At 44.0% G+C, this 20,440-nt stretch overlaps 2 protein-coding genes across 21 annotated transcripts in view; one reads left to right on the forward strand and one right to left on the reverse strand.

Moving 5' to 3' along the window:
- Positions 1-6,333, reverse strand: part of TGS1 (trimethylguanosine synthase 1) — a 39,879-nt gene extending 33,546 nt beyond the window's left edge. The window contains exon 1 of one of the 4 annotated variants that reach the window (XR_009053635.1): positions 6,061-6,155. Coding sequence is in view for 1 of the 4 variants with exons in the window: in XM_057734088.1 (XP_057590071.1) it covers positions 6,061-6,164 (104 nt within the window). In the remaining 3 variants the exon portion in view is untranslated. Of the gene's footprint in view, positions 1-5,877; positions 5,938-6,060 lie in introns of those variants that run through there. The other 3 variants (XR_009053633.1, XR_009053634.1, XM_057734088.1) reach the window with 3 other exon arrangements.
- Positions 6,334-6,429: 96 nt separating this feature from the next.
- TMEM68 (transmembrane protein 68) overlaps positions 6,430-20,440 on the forward strand; it is a 31,730-nt gene continuing 17,719 nt past the window's right edge. Inside the window, exons 1-6 of one of the 17 annotated variants that reach the window (XM_057736017.1) lie at positions 6,591-7,752; positions 10,555-10,705; positions 13,110-13,154; positions 14,024-14,137; positions 14,232-14,625; positions 19,871-20,038. In XM_057736017.1, coding sequence (XP_057592000.1) covers positions 14,301-14,625; positions 19,871-20,038 — 493 coding nt within the window. In that variant the 5' untranslated portion in view covers positions 6,591-7,752; positions 10,555-10,705; positions 13,110-13,154; positions 14,024-14,137; positions 14,232-14,300. The other 16 variants (XM_057736007.1, XM_057736006.1, XM_057736009.1 and 13 more) reach the window with 16 other exon arrangements.

Consider the following 20,440-nt stretch of genomic DNA (forward strand, 5'->3'; position numbering starts at 1 on the left):
GTGCCTCCCCAGGGTATCGAAGCACTGAACTCCCAGCAGCACAAAGAGCACCCAGGTCTCGGTTTCTGAACACTGCTCTCCACTAAAAGGAACCAGGGCACCTTGGAGAAACGGCACTTCCATGTTGGAGCGCAAACTGTAAAATTATTGTGCCGGAAGGTTAGGAAGAGCTCAAAGAATGCCAGGGACTTGTCAAAAGGATACAGAAGCCAGTTCAAGGGGCTCCCACCAGCCATCTGAGACAATACGAACACCAAAATAAATGGTGACAGTAACAGAATACATCCATTAATAAACCCACAGGCCAGTGTCCGTGCTGGCAGAAATAAGGGAGGGGACAACACACCGGAAGAAGGGGACGTGCTCCACAGAGGACGTCACCTAACAAACTAGGAGCCGTGGACACAGAATTGCTCTTGGGGAACCTCTGAGGTAGCTGACCCAGGCAGGAACCGGGCACTGGTGTGATGCGCGCTGGAATACCTCCCCACAAAATACTAATCCCTACACAGGGAAGCACCCTAACTTGACAGTAGAGCAACCTGGAGACGCGCCACAACCAGGTGATGGGGGTGGTGTGGTCCTGAAGTGAGGCGGAGCTGGGCACGGGACCATGCTCAGGGTGTTCCTGCCAAGAAGGCCTGGCGGGGCTCTGCTCCTGCTGAAACGGCTGAAAGACCCACATCAGGTAAGGTCACCCTACAGAAGGTAAGGGCTGCACTTTTTAAACTGGAGGACACGAAAGGGAGGGAAAGAGAAGGAACTTTTCCAGGTTGGAGGAGACTGAAAAGACCTAAGTCAACACAAACCTGGATTACAAAGGAAAGAGGAATGCTGTTGAATTTGAATCCATTACAGAGGTTACTCAGCACAATAGCCTTGCTGGGGAAAAACACAATGAAATATCGACAATTAGTAGTGATGGGGAGTCGTGGCTGCAGCCTGCTCTCAGGTGGATCAGAAAAAGACTAATGACTGTGTGCTCACAGAGAGGGAGAGATAGAGCAAATCCACCTGCCTGTGACTCTGAGTGAGGGGAACAAAGGAGTTCTTTGAATTACTTTTGTAAGTTTGATATTATTTCAAAATGAATTATTTTCAAAACAATCTAAGCCTATTATTTATAGCACAGGCAACTTTATAACAACAATCTACCACTCCGTCCTTTCAGCATTTTCTATTCTAGGCTTCATATATCAGCACAGAAAAGTTTTACATAATTGTAATCATAGTCTAGGCACTTTGTATTCCGATATGTAAATTCACAGAGGTATTTTTTCATGTTACTACAGAGCCACTGTAATGGTAATTTTTAAGAGCCCATAACACTGTAATTATGTCTACTTCATGTAGATAATCTATAGAAAATTAAGGGTGTAGATGAAACAGAATTATTACTTCAATTATAGAATTCATAAGACAATATGTTACTGTACTGTCCTCAGAAAATAAAAATTAGTTACAATATTATGTTCTATTTCCTGCCTTTGAGGGGAGGTATAAAAATAACCTTCTCTCAACTACTGAGAAGTTTTTGGCACCTATGCTAAAGCTCACTTTCTGTGTTTGCTGCTACATGGTACTGACCTTTCAGCTTAATATCTATTAGAGTTTGGCCAACAGTCAAATGTGTTATTCTTAGATTTTGAAAACAGACTTTTTTGCTACCTGGAAAATCAGGGTCACACTTAGAGCCTATGTGTCTTCAGTGTGTCTCCCTCCCCTAGGACTTTTCACTGAGTATCGGCAACAATTCCAGGGTTGTGTCTCCGAGTTCTGTTTGTTCTAAGGATTATAATCTGTCTGAGCACTAAATGATCTAAAGGAAGAAGCCAAGCCATTCGTCTCTCTTGACCGATTTTGAATTTAGAAGGTAGTTTAAAAAAGTGAAGTAGAGCTTCTAAGTTTTAAGAGAGGTATGAAATTATCTGTAACGAAAAGAATGCACACTTTAGTTCAAAAAGACTAAATTCAGCGTTAACTGGTGCTTTACATGGTAATTAAATTGTTTTTTGGTGGTGGTAGTGGTGTTTTTGGCTGCGTGATCCTAGCTCCCCGACCAGGGACTCAACCTGGGCCCTGGCAGTGAAAGTGCGGAGTCTTAACCACTGGACTGCCAGGGAGTTTCCAATTGTGTTTTAAATGAAGTCACTTTAACTGAAATTCAGTTGTATACTGTGAGGTAAGTATGAGAATTTTTCTCCCTTTTTATAATCCATATTCCCTCCCTTTCTTTTCTTTTTCGGGAAGGAGGCTTCACGGAGATGACACCAAGACTCAAAGGGGCTGCAGACTGAGAATGAGGGGTGTGCCTTGGCTGGGATGTATGCAAGCTCCGTTCTCGCCTGCACATGCAACACAAGCCAGGCTCTCTTTTCGGGTGAGCTCCATGCCGCCCACAGGGCAGCCTAACAGGCCATGCTAGGTACAGGGATAGAGCAGAAAGACAATTCTCAGTGGGTCAGAGGTCAGACAGGTGTCTAGGGCTGTTTGTTACCAGTATATCCCAAGGCTACAAATCTAAGCAGAAAGATAAGCAACAAGAGACAGAATGCTAGCTCTCAAATTATTATGAAAATTCTGTTTCCTTAGGGCAACTTTCAAAAATCTCTAAGAGCACTCATCACTGGGAAAGACGTATTTTTGATGTCTGGTATTGGAAGAATTTCTCATTACACTTGCTAAGTGTTCTCTATAAAGCAATCTTTGAGTTTGCCAAGTGTGACTCAATCCACAAAGCAGAGTGATTCTGGATGAGTATCTAGACCTGGCACACAGTAAAGACTAAATGAGCCCTAACTGCTGAACTGAACTGTGAAGCTGGAGACCAGATCTGCACTGCAGTGACCCCACTAAGACACTGCCCCCTCAGACTAAGCAGCTCATCAGCATACCTTGTCATCACTACCATCCCTAAGTCATCTTTTTCTCACAGTACCTGACATGTGCTTGGCAAAAATACATGCTGAGGACTTCCCTGGAGATGCAGTGGTTAAGAATCCACCTGCCAATGCAGGGGACATGGGTTCGAGCCCTGGTCCGGGAAGATCTCACATGCTGCAGAGCAACTAAGCCTGAACACCACAACTACTGAGCCTGTGCTCTACAGCATGTGAGCCACAACTATTGAGCCCACGTGCCACAACTACTGAGCCCATGTGCCACAACGACTGAAGCCCACGTGCCTAGAGCCCATGATCCAGAAGAGAAGCCACCACAATAAGAAGCCTGTGCACCGCAACAAAGAGTAGCCCCCACTTGCCGCAACTAGAGAAAGCCTGAGTGTAGCAATGAAGACCCAATTCAGCCAATTAATTAATTAAAAAAAAAATACATGCTGAATAAATGAGTGTTGGAAATTTCTGAGGTAGAAGTAGCAATTTCTCTACTGCAAAGGGACTGGTAAAAGTAGTAAAAAGGAAGAGCGCGTCCATTCTGGAGGCGCTGAAACAGGAGCACAGAGATGCTGTGACTTGCCCACGGCCCCGCAGCTCATTTTTGGCAGAGCTTGGATGTGAAACCAGATATTCCGACTCCAAGGCCAGTGCGCTTAAATTCTGGCTTGGGAATGTATTATGGGAAAAAACACAGGAAATGATTTTATTATGTTACACATAAAACCCTAGAGACCACCACGAGACACGGTCACATGGATGTATGATCAGAGGTAAATACAGGCTCTTCACTTTCTAGAATCTCTACCTTAGCTAAAATACATCCTGTGACAGAATTTTAACAAGTTGCCAGTTGTCCTAGTGACTTTAGACCACTCACATACCTCAATCAGCAAGATTCAACAAAATAATACATTCTAGACTAATCAGCGGCACACTGGGGAGGCAGTGGAGGCATACGCCTGGGGAATAAACCACACTTGCCACCGCGGGCTGCATGATTTGTTTTAGGCCATTACTGGGTCTCAGTCTTCTACTTGACTAGGGGTAAGAAGACACACATGAGGGGCTGCTGGAATGCTTAAGTGGGGGCAGGGTGGCGTATGGAATGTCTTAGCAAGACATCAACCTGGTAGCTTAAAAAAACTTTTTTGCCATTTCCAGTGGATATTTTTCAGTCCTCATTTTGCTTGATATTCTAGCAGCTTTCCAACATACTCCTTCCTCCAAACGTTTGGTGACAATATACTTGAACCTGTCTTCTACCTCTTTCTCAGTTAATCCATCTCTTCTCCTCTTTTAATCTTTAAAAATTGTTGGAATTCCTCCAGGAGGGATGCAATGACTATCAGGGCTTCAATTACTACTTGCATTAGAACGGCTCTAGTTTTTAAGATCAGCCCAGACTTCTCGAGAGCTCCAAACCAAGCTATCCAACTACCTATAACACCTACAGTCGGCTATCTCACAGGTACTCCAAAATCCAAATGTAAAAAACTGGTTATCTTCTCACTGTTGTCCCAAAATAAAAACCCAAGACTCTCCAGAGATCCCTATCTCTGTGAAAGGCATCAATACGCCAGAAACCAGAGATTACCCTTGACCTAGTTTCCTCCTTCCCACCTTTATCTTTCCTTCATCCCCCCACACCCAATCCAATCCTCTGACCTCAACACTTTCTCTCCTACAACTTCCCCCTTCTCTATTTCCACTGCTACCAAGCTTATCCAAGCCACCAAACTCTGTCACCTGGAAAATGTTTTAAGCGGTTCTCCTCCTCCAAACACCCCCTGGCTGCTACTAGTCATCTTCAAAGATGCAAATCTGAACCTGTCTTCTACAAAGTCCCGTGTGTTTAGACCCTGCCTATCTCACCAACCCTATTTTCTATTTTCCTTTCCCAGTCATTTTGTTTCCCTTTCCCAGGCTTTCTTTTGCACCTTCAAGGCTTTTTACAGAATTCTGCCTTGTTGGGAATGCTTCCTCCCACTTCAAAACACATCCCCGTTTATTTCCACTCACTTTTTGGACCTCTTTTCAAATGCTACTTTCTCTAAGAAATCTCTGTGATCCATGGCAAAAGGTTGGGTTTTTGCTTTAAGAGCACCAGGTCCTTCTCTCCTATCTTATACTTACAACTACAGTCAACCAAATAATTAAATACTGGCTGTCTTAACATCGATCACCTTTGCTAGAAAGTAAACCCCAAGGATGGTAGGGATGATGGGCTGTGTCTTACACCCCATTGCCAACCAGTACCTATCACAAAGGAGCACGGAGAGAATTCGCTGAATGAATATACACCTGCATCAATACAGAGCCGACAATATTTTTTTACATTAAATTTAACACAGTACTCAATTTTTTTTTCAGATTAATTTTCCGATTACTTCACGGAAACACATGGCGAACAGTAAAAATTCCTTCACACTTAAATTCTATCTTAATTCTATAATTCTAAAATAAGTTATGTTAAAAGTAGCACATAAAATGCACTTCCACAAGTTTGAACGTAACAATACGCCAGTGAGAGAATTAAATATACTTGTTTCGGAGATTAAAAAAAAAAAAGGATTAAGTGGCGGAACTCACACACCAAATTAAAAAAAAAATCCCTGGAATCCAATTCTTGACTTTTTTCCTACCCACCATCCCCCATGCAGCGCAATTTGTGGCCGCAACAAATATTTTCCAAAAACAAGGCCAGCTCAAAAACTGATGTGATTATAGTTACATTTTTTCTCTCAGGTTATGAGACGTTCTATTTCTGTGCACTTGCGCTTTAACGAATCTCAAGGTTTTAAAAAAAGATGTTAACCAAAAAAGTTACTCATCTTCAAACCTCCACCCTGCGATATCACATCCCAGATCGCTTTCATTTCACATTTCACTTCCCCCCGGCTAGAACCGTCCCCCCAGCTGCCCAGTGTAACCTGACAAGCATGGCCCACGGCATCTTCTCCTAACAGGCCACAAGGCAGACCTACTCCTTCACTTCGGGGCCGCGGGCGACCATGCCGCAAAGCCCGAGGACGCTTCTTCCTTGTCCTGAAGCATCGCTGTACCCGAGGGTGGGACACTCTGGCCGCGGTTCCGCGGGTCCATCACCAGGGTCTGCGACCCAATCCCCACAGGTCGGGGACCGAGCGGCCCGCGCGTGACTTACTCCACAAACGCCCTGGAGCAGAGGCAGAGGATGCGGGAACCCTCCCGCAGGTCTTCAAGGAAGAGACACATCTCCGCCACCGGGCTCCACTTCTCGCTGTACATCGTAGCGCCTCAGAGAAAGCGGCCACGCGGCAAACGGCGCGGGACGGCCTCCCGGCCGCGGCTTGCCTCCCGGGCACCGAGGGGAGGCCGAAGCACGCGCCCGGCTGCCGGGGAGGAACGGGCCCGGGACCGCTGGAGCCCGGGAATGCTCGAGCCCGGAGCAGGCGAGAAGCCGCCGCCGGAAGTGGTTCCGGGGACGGGGGCACAGGAAGGGGCGGGGCGACAGGCGGTGTCACCCGCCACGCTGCCCGGGCTGCAGCCGGCGCTTGGCTTTTTCCGCCCGGGTCGCTCGGGGAGAACGGCCGCGCGAGTGCCTCCGCTTTGCCTGGTGAGCCACCGAGGAGCTCCCGCCGCTGCTCCAGGGTGAGGGCGAGCGGAGCCCCCTCTGCCTTCCGCCCGAGGTGCGTCGTCCCCGCCTGGGCCTCCCCGCGCTCCTGGGCGCCCGGCCGGTCTCCGGGGCCGGGGCGCCACGGCCGCGCGTCTCGTCTCCCCGGGACCGCGCGGAGTCCCCGGCCCCCCGCCGGACTCGGGCTTCGGCTCGGTCCCCGGGGTGGCCGGGAGGGGAAACCCTGCCTGGGTCACAACGAGCCCCTTCACCTCGGCCTGCATCTCCCTTCGCTCCCCAAACGCTGCAGTTCGGCGGGTGTGGCCTCCTCTTGTGTGGGGGGCGAGGTGTCTCTAACTGTCCCTGCAGGCCCCTGGGCTTCCCGGGGCCCCTCTGGTGGGGATGCGAATCGAGCCCGCTCGTGTGAAGCTGAAGGTGGTCGTGGGGAGGGCGGTCGCGTCCACACACGTCGGGGTCGGAGGGAGCCCTGGTCAATGCCCTTTATACCACCTGTGTAACACGGGCGGGCGCTTAACCTTCCTGGGCCTCGCTGTGAGCATCTGTAAATAGAGATGGTGAACATAGCACCTGCATCCTCGGGCTGCTGGAAGAACTGAAGTGTGCAGCCAGCCGCTCACCTGTGCTGTTAATAGTCTGAGTGGCTCCATACTCTGGAGGCGCCTGGCACTGTCTGGTTCCCCGCGGTTTGCGGTCTGTAAAACAGGGCTCAGCCCTCCAGCTGCTGATTGATACAAAGATGCACGCGCACAACCCAGGATGTGGAAAACTGGAGCAGCGCTGCTGGATTTGAAAATAGCAGCCAGTGTTTGGTGCATGGCATTGGTTGAGATCGCCCAGGCAGCTTCCTCCTGAAGCACGTTCAGATTTGAGGGTTGTTGGAGCACTTAGGACTTGGCTTGTGCGATGGAGGCTGAAATTGGTTTGGTGTTCCTTTAGAATATGTAAAAGCTGAGGTAAAATCCAGACGTTTAGCGTGGTCCCTAATGCTTTGGCCGCATTTACTGGTGGGTGGAAATGGAAGATCAATGTTCAAATGTAGTGTTTATTTCCTTACTGCTGCCTTACTGCTATTCGTGACTCAAGAAGACACCAGTAGGGATGTGTAACATTTGGGAGATAAGGATAGTTAAGAAGTTAAAGGTAGAACAATAATTATCAAACAGAGTGGAGGATTTTAGCTAGGAGTCGAAGAACATTCTAGGATTGGGAAAAGAAAAAAAAACACCACCACCACCTTGAAAGGTAATTCTTATCAGAACCTAGAGTTTGAAGCTTGAAATCCAAAAGATATTGTTTTATAGATAAAACGGTTGTTTGCCAGATATTGTAACTGAAATATTAAACTTCAGCTTTACTGATGGTTTGAAGTAGAATGTACTCACTAAAACTGAGTACAAAAGCCCAGTTAAACCGTGATAAAATATGCAGAAAGGAAAAGGGAAAGTTAATTTGGGTTTCAGTGAGTATTTCTTGTATTGGCATTTTCAGCACATCTTCAATGTGGCTTATGTACTAAAAGTAAGAAACGAATCTGCTGCCATCTATGATGTTAAAAGTACCAGTAATGGTTAAAAAAAAAAAAAAAGAATAGGTTTATTTCCTTAAGGTTTTGTAGAAAACAAAAAACCCTCTGTTTTATTAGTTTTTGCAATATTTGCATTTTAACATCTATAAAGTCAATTATTGTAAATGTTCCTCACCATCAATGTCAACATGCGGATATTTCAGCTTGTCAACGTTTTCTTACAAGTTGCATGAATTCCAGATGGGAAAGTATGTGAATCATAGGACTGTGTTTCATTGGAGATTTTGGCAGGAGTGGGGTGGTGGGGGTGGTTAGGAAATAACCTGGAATTTTGGTAACTAAAATATTATATTTCCCCCAAAACATCTTTTAAGAATTAGAGCTTTTATTGGATTAAAATAAAGTGGTAGAGAGTCATGTACAGCCTATGGTAAATTGGAGGGGGAGAAGAGCCAGGCAAAAATAGAGAGAAGGTAGGAATTGCAGTTTTAATATTTTCAGCCTTTCTGTCAGAGATGGGGCGGCAGGGTGGGGGGTGGGGGGGACTTAAAAAAAGTATAATGAAAATCAGAGTAGGAAGTAGGAGAACTGGGTTTTAATTTTGGCTCTTGGTTTTTCACTGAATTAATTTAGTAAGTGGGTAAGTCAACTTGGCTTTCAGTTTTTAACTTTTCTGGAAAATTAAGAGGTTGTGTTCATTGAGTCCTAAAGCCATTCTCTCATTTTATCATAAGTATTTTATCAACTCAAAAGCTTATTGTTTAAATTCCTCTGATATTTGTCTGGTGACAAGTTTTAGGACACTGTCTTGGTCCACATTTTAACGGAGTTCACATCTTATCTGTATTTAGTTAGCCAGCATTGGATAGGTGCCTAGGATGTGCTAGGTGTATTATTCTAAGTGTTTTTACATATGTTTTCTCATATCTGTCTTGTTTACTGATATATCCCCTGTGTTTAGAGTAGTGCTGAGCACAAACTACATACTTGCTCAATAAATATTTATTAAGTAAATGAATTAATAACCGAGTGATGTAAGTCTTCTTTGGGCCATCGTCTTTCTTGTACACTGTATTCTATCCCCTCTGGCCTAGGCCCCAGCAGTGATCTCCTCTCTTGCATCATGCATTTCTCATTCTCTCATTAATGCATCATCATTGGTATTAAAAGCTGTTGCGTTTTCCTTCATTGTCAGACAACAATAGACTTTACCCACATTCCCTGCTGGGTACCCACCTTTTTTTCTTTTACTGTTCCTTTTGCAACAGTATTCCTCTAGAGAGTTGTCCATATTTGTTATTTCCAATTCATTTCCTCCCATTCTTTCTTGAACTTTCTTTATCTGACTTTTATCCCCACTGTAACAAAGCAGTTCTTATCAGGGCTTGCCGGTGCCTCTGTGTTGTAAAACCCAGGATCAACTACCATTCTTTATCTTACTAGACCTCCCAGCCTCATATGAAACAGCTGAGCAACGTTTCTTTCTCGAAACACTTTCTTTGATATCCAAGATGCTACTCCTGGAAGAAGGCTGCTGGTTCCTTATTGGCTTCCTGGCTTCTAAAATGTTGAGTGCCCCAAGGCTCAGTCTTGGGACCTTTTTTATTCACTCCCTAGTTTTATATTTACTTCTCTTTTGTTTTAAGAGTTTTCAGTACTGGGCTATATGTCACCAATTCCCAGATGTATTTCTCTAGCCCTGATCTTCCTGCTAAACTCTGCTTGTGTGCAGCTGCCTGTTGAACATCTTCACTTGGATGTCCAGTAGAACCTTAACTCGTTCAGACCTGAATTCCTGAAAGCCAGGAATTCCTAGGGTGCCTAAACCTGTTCTTCCGGCAACTCCCAGGCAAGCTAATGCTAATCGTGATAGTAATACTTGTTTAGTGCTTTTATGGTGGAAGGCATGCTTCTGAGCTTTTCTCACAACAGTCTTATTAGGGAGGTACTGTTATTATCCTCATTTTATAGATGGAGAAACTGAGGAGAGAGATGTTACGTAACTCGCCTGGGTCACACAGGGAGTGACAGAGCCTCACAGGATACAAAGCCACGTTGCCTGAACACCGTGTGGCCGTCCTGGACTTCTCGCTCACTCATGATCTACATGCACTCATCAGCATACCCTGTTGGCTTTATCCTCAAAATACATCCAGAAGCTGAGCATCATTTACAGCCTTCACTCTGCCACATTTGTCCCAGTCACTTTCATCACTCGTCTTGGGACTGCAGTAACTTCCTTTTCACTCCCTGTGCACTGTGTTGTCAACACACACAGCAGTCATTTAGAACCCACCCTTCTGGTGCCTCTTCCATCTCACTTAGGTGAAAGCTGGCCCACACAGCTCTTCGGTGCTCCCTGTCTCTGACTGCCCACCCTGCCCCGGGTGCCTGTTCCTCAGCCTGCCTGCTTTGCTGCTCCTCACACCACCCCAAGTGCACATCCTTTGTACTCACCGTCCTTTCAGCCAGGAATTCTCTTCCAAATGCCCACGTGGTTTGCTTCCTCACGTCCTCAGGTCTTTGCTCAAACATCCGTTTCAGAGAGGCCTTCCCAGATGACACTGTGTCGTGTAGCAGCCCTCCCCTCCGACCGCCTTGCCTGCTGTAGACGTCCAGACCACGCTCACCCTGCTGGGGGTTTTCTCCATGGCACCTCCATCATCTAAGGTAGTCTGTTTATCTCCTATTGTTATCCCAGTTTTACAGGCCCAGGCGGGTTACTGTACCTGCTCCTCTCGATATTGGGTAAGCAGAGTCCTCTGGTCACAGGGAGTGACCTGAGTGGTGAAAGGTTATGAAACCAGGCCTGAGGAGTGGATGAAAGGATTAAGGATTCTGACTAGAAAAGAGAATTTTATAGCTTTGTGGTAGCTGTCCTAAAACTTAAGAGGCTGTCTAATGGAAGAGGTTCTAGGGTACAGAACTAGGTGCATGGGGAAAATTCCAGTGACGTAAGTGTAAGGAAGATCTTTTTCGTGTTTCGATGAATGGTTTTGCTGATGGAAAGGGCACCTTTTGAGTTTACTGTCCTGGGAGGTTTTAAATCAGAGTCAGGGTGGACCGTTTTTGGAGGAGGTCCTTCCGTGCGGCACTTGAGGGCTGTTGGCGGATGGCCGGATCTCATGAGGGTCTGCGTAGCCTCTGTCCCTGTGTGTCTGCCTGAGCACCGTCCCTTCCTCTGCTGTGTGTGCTAAGTGTGTGTAATGAGTCAGAATGCAACTTAGGATAAGAGGTGTAGTTCTGTTACCAGTTGGGGTGGGGGGAGGTACTAAAGGTTTTAAAATTGTAAGGTTTTACAATCCTATTAAACATTGGAAATGAGGCTACATTATTGGGACAATTGTATTAAATGATAAGGGTCAGATCACCAAAACAATTGGTTTTCAGGCCTGGGAAAAGCTTCTTTTAACATATTTGAGAGGCTATCATAAATTTTAATGTGTTAATATTTGAAAGCTCTTTCTATTAAGATATAATTCATCATAACATTCACCATGTAAAAATGTGCAACTCAGTGGTTTTTAGTATATTCACAAGGTTATACATCCATCACTACCATCCAATTCCAGAACATTTTCATTATCCCTGAAAGACCCCTCTGTTTCCATTGGCAGTCACTTCTCATTGCCCCTCTCCCAGCCCTGGGCAGCCACTAACCTTTCTGACCATGTGGATTGGCCTGTTCTGGGTGTTTCATATAAAGGAGTCATGCAAGATGTGGCCTTTAGTATTGGACTTTTTTTACTTAGTACAATGTTTTCAGGGTTCACACATATTGTAGTGTGACTAGTACTTCATTGTTTTGTGTGCCTGAATGATATTCTGTTTTATGGGTATAGCATATTTTTATCCATCAGTTGATGGGCATTTGGGTTGTTTCCAGTTTTTGGCTATCATGAATAATGCTGCTGTCAACATTTGTATGCAGATTTTTGTGTGGAATATGTTTTCAGTTCTCTTGGGTGTATGCCTAGGACCAGAATCACTGGGTCAAATGGTAACTCTATGTTTAGCTTTTTGAGGACTGCCAAACTGATTTCCACAGTGACTGCACCATTTTATATTCCTACCAGTGATGTATGAAGCTTCTAATTTCTCCATATCATCAACAGTACTTGTTATTTTCCTTTTTTTCTTTTCTTGATTATAGCCATCCTAAAGAGGAAAGTTCTCATTTTAAAAAGTAGTAAGTTTTGCTATGTTGCACTCTAAATGATCAGACACTGGTAAATTTTAGCAGTTTGACTCTTTAGATGGATTGATTAAAATGTGACGTAAATAAAACACAGGTTTGTGGGCTTAATGTGTGCTGGGTCCACCTTCTGTTACCATAACAGGCCCAGATTTCTCACAGATAAATGCTATTGGTCACCAGAAAACTGGACCATATCCTCCATCCCTGGATGAACAAGGCAATTCCGTGCCCTGTGAATATGCTAGTTACTAGCAACATAATCTTGGCTTCAAGACAACATGTAATTGCTCTTGAATATCTGTCTCTCCCTCTCCCTCCATACCTTTCTTTCATTTTTTCATTTCCTTCCTCATCCACAAAGGACTTGAGATAATTTTCATTAAGGTTAGATGGTATGGAATAATGATAAAATATCTCTAAGAATAGAATCAGAAGCAGGGAAGATAGGAACAGAGGAAGGAAATCTCATGTAGGAACACATGATCGTGAAGGCTGATGGCACTGAATCATCGAATATCATGTTTGACCATCATCTTATTGTCTGGTGATTACTAAAAAGAGAGTCTGTGACACATCTAAACTTCATACTTTTTCTCTGAAGAAGCAAAATATTCTATAGCTCTGAATTTAAAAAAAAGTCTTAGGTGGGGCTTTATAGTGTGGAACTAAAGCAGTGTATAGAGGTGTCCTCACTACAAGCATTGGTAGCGTGACTATAATTTTCAGTGGTGATACACTAGTGTAGGGCTGTAAGCACATCTGTCACACACTGGTGAATGTCTCTTGCCATTTATTTAATGGAAATTCTATCTCTAGGTATTAATGGTTATCCTTGTTTAAATCATATTTTTCTTCCATTTGTATACTGTTTTCCAGAATACAGACATTGCAGCTTGGGACAAGATATTTATCTAAGTTCTGGTAAGTTAAGTGAATGGTTTGGAGAGCCTTCCAGCCTTCCAGCCTCAGCCCCCTAGTAAGTGCCTTCTGTGTCCCCCTTCGCACCCCAGGCCCAAAGGACCCACACCTGGGGTGGGAGACGGACCCTCCTGGTGAAAGGCTCGCCACTGCCCAACTCTCGGGCATGCCGGCCGGGCATGGCTGGGTTTCTGCAGGCCTCTTCCCCACTCTGGGCCCAGTGTCCCCTGGAGCCTGTGGAACCCCATCGTGGGTGCTGCCTGCCTGCATCTCCAGGGGAGTCTCAGCCCCTGTGTGGGGCCTGAGGACAAGGCAGCCCAGCCCGGTGCCACCCGCCCCTGTTCCATCCAGCCCCGGGCCCTGGTGGCTTCCACCCCTGCCTCCACCCTCCGACTGAGCTTTGCATGTTCCACTAACCCAGGTAGGTGGCGGGTGGAGGTGCCAGGCTTCGGCTGCCTCTTAGGGCAGAACACTAACCCAACCATGGCGGGCCTGTGGCGCTCACCCCAATAAAAGCAATTCCAACCTTAAAAAAAAAAAAAAATTTAAGATATAAGAGAAGTTTTAGTGACTATAAGATAAAAATGACACTGACAAATTTTTATTATTGTATAATGTCAAAGGAACAGAGAGCTTTTCTATAAGTCTGCTTGTAAAAGGTAATACCTAAAAAATGTATGTCATCTTTTCCTAAAGAATTGGGTTACTGTTATTGAATCAGATATTGACGTTTTCTTCCGTAAAGAATAGTTATCTCAACATAACTTAGTTTCAAATACAGACGTTCAGTATGATCCACTGAAGATAAGTCAGATTATTAAGATCAATCTGAAGTTTCAATCATCAGCTTTGTTTTCCTCTTGTAATTATAGCTTGTGAGCTATTTCAGAAGCTAAACGGAACACACTTCACCAGCTGGACAAATGAAACCCACTTTCACCTTTAAATCTGCAACAAAGTTAACTGTTAACAACCTACTCATTTTGGTATGAAGAAATGACTACAGAGTATTTATGTAGACTAAAACATTTAATGTCTCAGCTGTGAAGAGAATCACCTTGGGTTATTTTTCCCGCCTAGTGGCTAAATTAAACACCTGCCATGAGGATGAAGAAAGAGACTGAATTGGTCATTTTCACCTAAAGAAAAATGATAGACAGAAACCGAACCTGTGGTACAGGACAGGATTCCATGCCCTACATGACGTGTGTGATCCACATACTTGAAGAGTGGCTTGGTGTGGAGCAGCTGGAGGACTACTGGAATTTTGCAAACTATCTCCTGTGGGTTTTCACACCACTCATACTTTTAATACTTCCTTACTTTACTATCTTTCTGCTCTACCTTACTATTATTTTCTTGCACATTTATAAGAGGAAGAATGTGTTAAGAGAAGCTTACTCTCATAACTTGTGGGACGGGGCCAGGAAGACGGTGGCGACGCTATGGGATGGACACGCAGCTGTCTGGCACGGTAAGTGAGATTGCTTCAAGCTCTGGGCTCCCGTTTGTGTGGGTGGCGCTGAAACTGGTCACCCTTCCATTTGGCTGATTGGGGAAATATTGTAGAATATAGTGGGAGGGACGGTTACTGTGTCCTGTTGTCTGTTTGCATGCATTGTGCATATATATGTCTTGCTTAAAATTATTTTAAGGAAGCACATTAGTTTCTATTAAACAAGAACCATGTAGTAGTGTAGACTATTACTGAGCTAAAATAAAAAATTAATATTTGACATCGAAAAGAGTAAGAGGCATATCAAAACAGTATGGAAAACTTTTGAAAATGTTTACTTAGTATTTACTTCCATTTTGTTGAAAATAAGTGTGACTTTCCTAGTGTGGAGATTTTTAAAAAATGAAATATTAAATAATATTAAATAGTAATAATATTAAATTAAATATTATTTATATACCAGAATTTACCTGTTTTCTGTTTGATTCATTTCAGAAGTCATTATGTGACTTACTTAGCTGATGAATTGTCATTTTAATCCTACAAATGCCTGCAGATCTTTTTTGAGCACTTGATAGGCCACACAGTGTCAAATGCTTAACCTGCACCAATTCTTATAACACAGTGGATAGAGTCCATGTGTTATCTCCATTTTACAGTTTCCCATGAGGAAACTGAAGAACAGAGAGGTTGTTAGCGCCCGAGGCATGAGTCAGCCGGGGAGAAAAGCCAGGATGCAGCCTCTGGATCCTGACTCCAGGCTTGTGCTTCTCTGACCTGTGCTGGGCAGCAGGTTTGTCCCTGGTTGGGGCTCAGGGTCAGAGCAGTGGTCGTCACCAGCTTTGCAAACAGGAACCACTGCTGTTGATGTGTTGAATTCTTACTATTTACCCCTTAATACGAATGCCCTTGCCAGTCCATACAACTCTCACATCTTAAAGTGTTTGAGAGTGTAGGAAAAAATATGGAGCTGCACACTTTATTTTGCAAGGCTAGTAGAACTTTGCTGTAGAAACTAAGGAGGACACAAAAAAGCAGATTTGCAGGTCAGTCTCATAGAAAGTAGTTTTATAAAATTCAATAGTTATGAAAAACTATCTTAGTAAAAAAAAAATCTTAGGAAGTGAAGACTAAAAGGTACTACTTCACTAAAGGGAATGTACCAGAAATCTTCAACAAAGATGATCCACATTGGAGAAGTGGACAAGTATTATTAAAGCGATTCCTAATAAGTAGGGACCAGGACAAGGATGCTCTCATCACTGCTATTGAACACTGTCCTGGAGCTCCTGGATGTAAGTATCAAGACGAGAAAAGAAGAGATGCCTGAAAGAACCCAGTGAATCCACTGTCAGAACTAATAAGATTGGTTAGCAGGGGAAATGGGCGTATGATAATCCCCAAATTAGTAACTACTCATACACCACCAACAATCATTTTTAAAATGGAAAGGAAAAATTCTGTTTGAGACTGAATCTAACAAAAAACATGTAAGAACTTTATGGAGAAACTATATACAGATGGAATTTTAAAAAGTTTAAGTGGATAGAAAGTCTCAGCATAGTTGAAATGTGACTCTGCAGCCCACACACTCCCAGTTCCTTTACTAATTCAGTATACATCTAACACTTTTTCATCAACTTCTAAAATTCATATAAAAGGGCAAACAAGAATAACTGAGACAAATTGGAAAAAACAAAAGGGGGAGTTTTCCCTTATATCAAAAACATTAACATTTATAGTGATTAAAATTATGGTATTGATACAGGGAAAGGATCATTACAAACAGATCAAACTCATTAAAAAGTCAGAGTCATGAATTTAGTAAATGACAAAAGTGGTATTCCAGATCAGCAGGAAAAGACATGGAAAAATATTTGATGATCTCCAAGTACGGAAGGTCTTCTTAAAGACGCAAAAACCAAAAACTGTTCAAAAAAGACATAACTAAAAGAATGTCAAAAGATGGGGAAGATCACAAGTCACTCACAACAGCTTAGAAAATAATAAATCAGTAGGAAAAAAATCCAACTGAAAAGTGGTCTAAGCATGTGGCCTTTAGGTCTAGACATAAATGCCAGTCTATATCAGATGCACAAACTCACTAGTAATTAGGGAAGTGCAAATTAAAACTACACTGAGATATCATTTTTACTCAAAAGATTGGCAAATAATTAAAGTTTGAGAACTTGGAGACGGGAACTCGGTGCATGTGAGAAAGTGCTGTAGTGCCACCTGTCAGGAGGGCGATTTGGTGGTTTCTGTTATAATTTAATATGGGTGTGTCACATGATCAACAGTTGCCCGTCTTAGCATCCAGTCCAGCGATGAACTCACACATTCAGCACACATGGATGCAAATAAATGAGTGTTCATTGCGACCAGTATTTGAAAAATTGGAAACAATTCAGTTGTCCCTAAATAGGGAAATGGATAAATGGGCTGTGATAGGAATTCATTATGGAATACTTTATAACCATTAAAAAATCATTAAAAAAATAATCATTGCATGTGTCTTTCAAACAGATGCCCAAGATACGTTGTTGAATGAAAAAAAAAAAACAACAACAACTAAGATTCATTACTATAGTCATAATAGGAAACCACCTATGTTAAAACATGCACACACCCAAGTACCGGATAAAAAGCAGGGTGTATTCAGGACCAGAAGATGAACCGTTCATGGGTGAGAAGTACGCAGAAGGATGAACCTGGAAAAGTGGACTGAAATGTTTTGAAGGCTCTTGACTGCTATGCTTTGAATTTTGACTTTATTTTGTAGGTAGTTTGTCTCTATTTGCTTTCCTGAGGAAGGCCCAAAAGGATGATATTGTTATTTTACCATAGTGTGTAGATGGATAGCCTTACAAGTGGATTTCCCTTGACAAATCGGGAAGGGATCTATCCCTTGGGAGGAGACTATCATTATCTGAATTCACGATGCTGATGTCTGAAGCCAGTAGGCAGTAACTTATTTACATAGTAAACAATTGCTATGAAGATGAGACTTCCTGAGCTCCCTGTGACCATGAGATTCTCTCTCTGTGGGCGAAGCTACACTGGAAACCAAAGAACCTGGAGAGTGCTCAGGGGCAGGGGACCGAGCAAGGGAGGTAAATAAATGTGCATCTCACGACACAAACTAAGAGAACCACGATCGTCACAGCGTAGGGCTGTTTCCATCGAAGGGGCCCAGACCACTCAAAATGTGCATAAAATGTGCATCCGTCCCTGGACAGCGGATGGATGGAGCCGCCTTCCTGATTGCGTTCTCTGAGCTGCTATTGCCCATCAGACCCCAGGACTGGGGTTCTGTAGGCAGGATAGGACCAAACATCCAACGTCGGGGAGAGGGAGTGACAGATTTAAAAGAGTTTCTGGAGGTTAAACGCACAGAGCCTGGTGACCAGGGGAATACAGAGTCTGAGGAAGGAGCAGGTAAAGTGCCGCAGAATTCCTACTTTTGCTCCGCAGGGAAACAGGAGACCGGAAGTGTTCCGTTAGAGGCGGTCACGTGAGCAGCACTGAGGTGGGAGGTGCCCTGGCTCCACGTGACACAGAAAGACTCTGACGTCACTTGATTGGCAATTGGGACCTTAAAGGCCTTGACATTGTGTGACCAGCGTGATAATCCGCTGGTGGTTTTATAGCGAGGAGCGTATGACCACATCTGTGCTTTACGAGTAACACAGTTGAATATTGGGGCTTATAACACAGTTGAATATTTGGGCTTAATATTTAGCGACAGGATGGTAAACTCGGTAAACTCTAGTTTTTGTTAATAATGAATTGATTCATTGAATTTTTCTGCTTTCAACCAGGTGATCTGGTATTAAGTAGCTCATTTATTTCTCAATTCTTAAAAAAAAATATTCTGGAAAAACGAGAACCTCAGGAATATTCTGTATAGAATCCCTGAAACAAGTATTCTTTATTTCCTAGAAAATGTATCTGATGGGACAATTGATCCTTTTGACAACGTCAGACAACTTCAGTGAATGTTCTAAGTAAATGGAATTATTTGAATTAGAATTTGGTAATTAGGAAGAAATGTTGAAAGTATAGAAATATACAAAATCTTAAGATATCATTAAATTTAGTTTTTAAAAACATTCTCGAGTCCATTTGAAATATTACCAAGTATAATAGTTTTATTCCTTCAATACCAGAGGAGAGGGGCATGGAGCTCCGCGCCTCCCCGCATCAGATGCCTTAGGCAGGTACCCTTTCTTACACGGGGCGGAAGGCTTTCCTGCGCCTCTGCCTGCGCCAGGTTTTGCTTTTGCAAGAGAAGCGTCCCGGAAGCGAGTGGGATTTTGTTCTCTGGGCCGCTGGCCGGAGCTCTCGCGGGTCGCTGGCCTGCCCTGCCCCTGGTTTTCCTGTGAGCACGCGCTGAGGCCTGTGTGAGGCTGGGAGTGGGTGTCGACTCCTGCTTGTGTCCGGGTCCCCAGGGATCCTGCGCCCAGCCCTCGCCCACGTGCGGTCTTTAAGTGTTTGCTAACATCTTGGTTGTTTTCTTCTCACCCACTTTGTGGCACCTGCCCTCCCTCCCTCCCGGCTGAGAGGGTGACCACAGCTTTCTAACTCGCTGCTTCTCCTCCTTCTTAGGGTGGGAGCAAGGTTCTCTTATGGCCGCAGAGTTTATTCTGGTTTCCTCCTTTTCTGTATTTGAACTGTTAACCTTTTCCAACAGTGAGAAACCAGGCTGACATTATGCTTAGTAGGTAAACTGATTTGCTCAGTTCCCCCGGGTGTGACCAGTCTCCCATCACTGCCCCCTTCCTCCCCCTCCCCGCTCAGGGGTACCATCCTACACCACTCGGGCTCTGAGCCCTCTACCAGGCCATTCACGCACCTGCCATCCTCATTGCACTCGGCTGTGCACCCATCCTCGAGCCCCGTGGCCCCCGGCCTTGGCCCACTGGGGCCCCAGCCCCTTTCTAGGCCCTTCTCCTGTGTGGGTGCTCCGTGACCGTTTGGGCTTTGACTCGCCACCTCCGGCCACCGTGTATGGATGGCCTCCTCACCCTGCCTGGTTTCCAGCACCCACCGCAGCCCGCCCTCCGCACAGGCGCCTGCTGCACGCTGGCCCACCCGGGGCTGTGGGACCGATGTGTTCAGGAAGGGAGGGAAGGGGAACGTATGCAAACGGGGGCCCACGCGCTTCTGTAAGAAAAGACTGAGTGTCTGAGTTAGTAACCATCCTTGAGTGTAAATAAACTAGTATTAAATACATTTTAAGTATCTGTATTTTGTCTAACAGGTTATGAAGTTCATGGGATGGAAAAAATACCAGAAGAAGGACCAGCACTGATCATTTTTTACCATGGAGCTATTCCCATAGATTTTTACTACTTCATGGCTAAAATTTTTATCCACAAAGGCAGAACTTGCCGAGTAGTAGCTGATCACTTTGTCTTTAAAATTCCAGGTAAACTTTCACTGTAGCTGGTGATATAAAAATGTTTACTTAACATGATCACATTATGTGACAGTCTGTATATCTTTGAGTTTTAGTATCTGTTTTGGGTAATATATCTAAATATAGAAACATTATGGCCAAAATGTTATCTAATTTCTTTCCCTATTAACAGGTAGTCATTATTTTTCGAAGTTAAATCCTAAAAGAAATTGTAACTTTTGCCAAAAAATTAATTTATATTTTGATATAGAAGGTAGTTGATTTTTCATGTGGTGAATTTTTCCATGAGATATTGATTGGGGAGTTTAATTTTATAGTAATTAGCGTTTGATTGCTTTCAGTTTGATAGCAAATCAAAATTAGTTTGAAAAATTAGCCAAGATATATTTTGTCTTTATATAATAATATAAT

The sequence above is a fragment of the Hippopotamus amphibius genome, chromosome 5 (genome assembly GCF_030028045.1).
Source record: "Hippopotamus amphibius kiboko isolate mHipAmp2 chromosome 5, mHipAmp2.hap2, whole genome shotgun sequence".
NCBI classification, from domain to species: Eukaryota; Metazoa; Chordata; class Mammalia; order Artiodactyla; family Hippopotamidae; genus Hippopotamus; species Hippopotamus amphibius.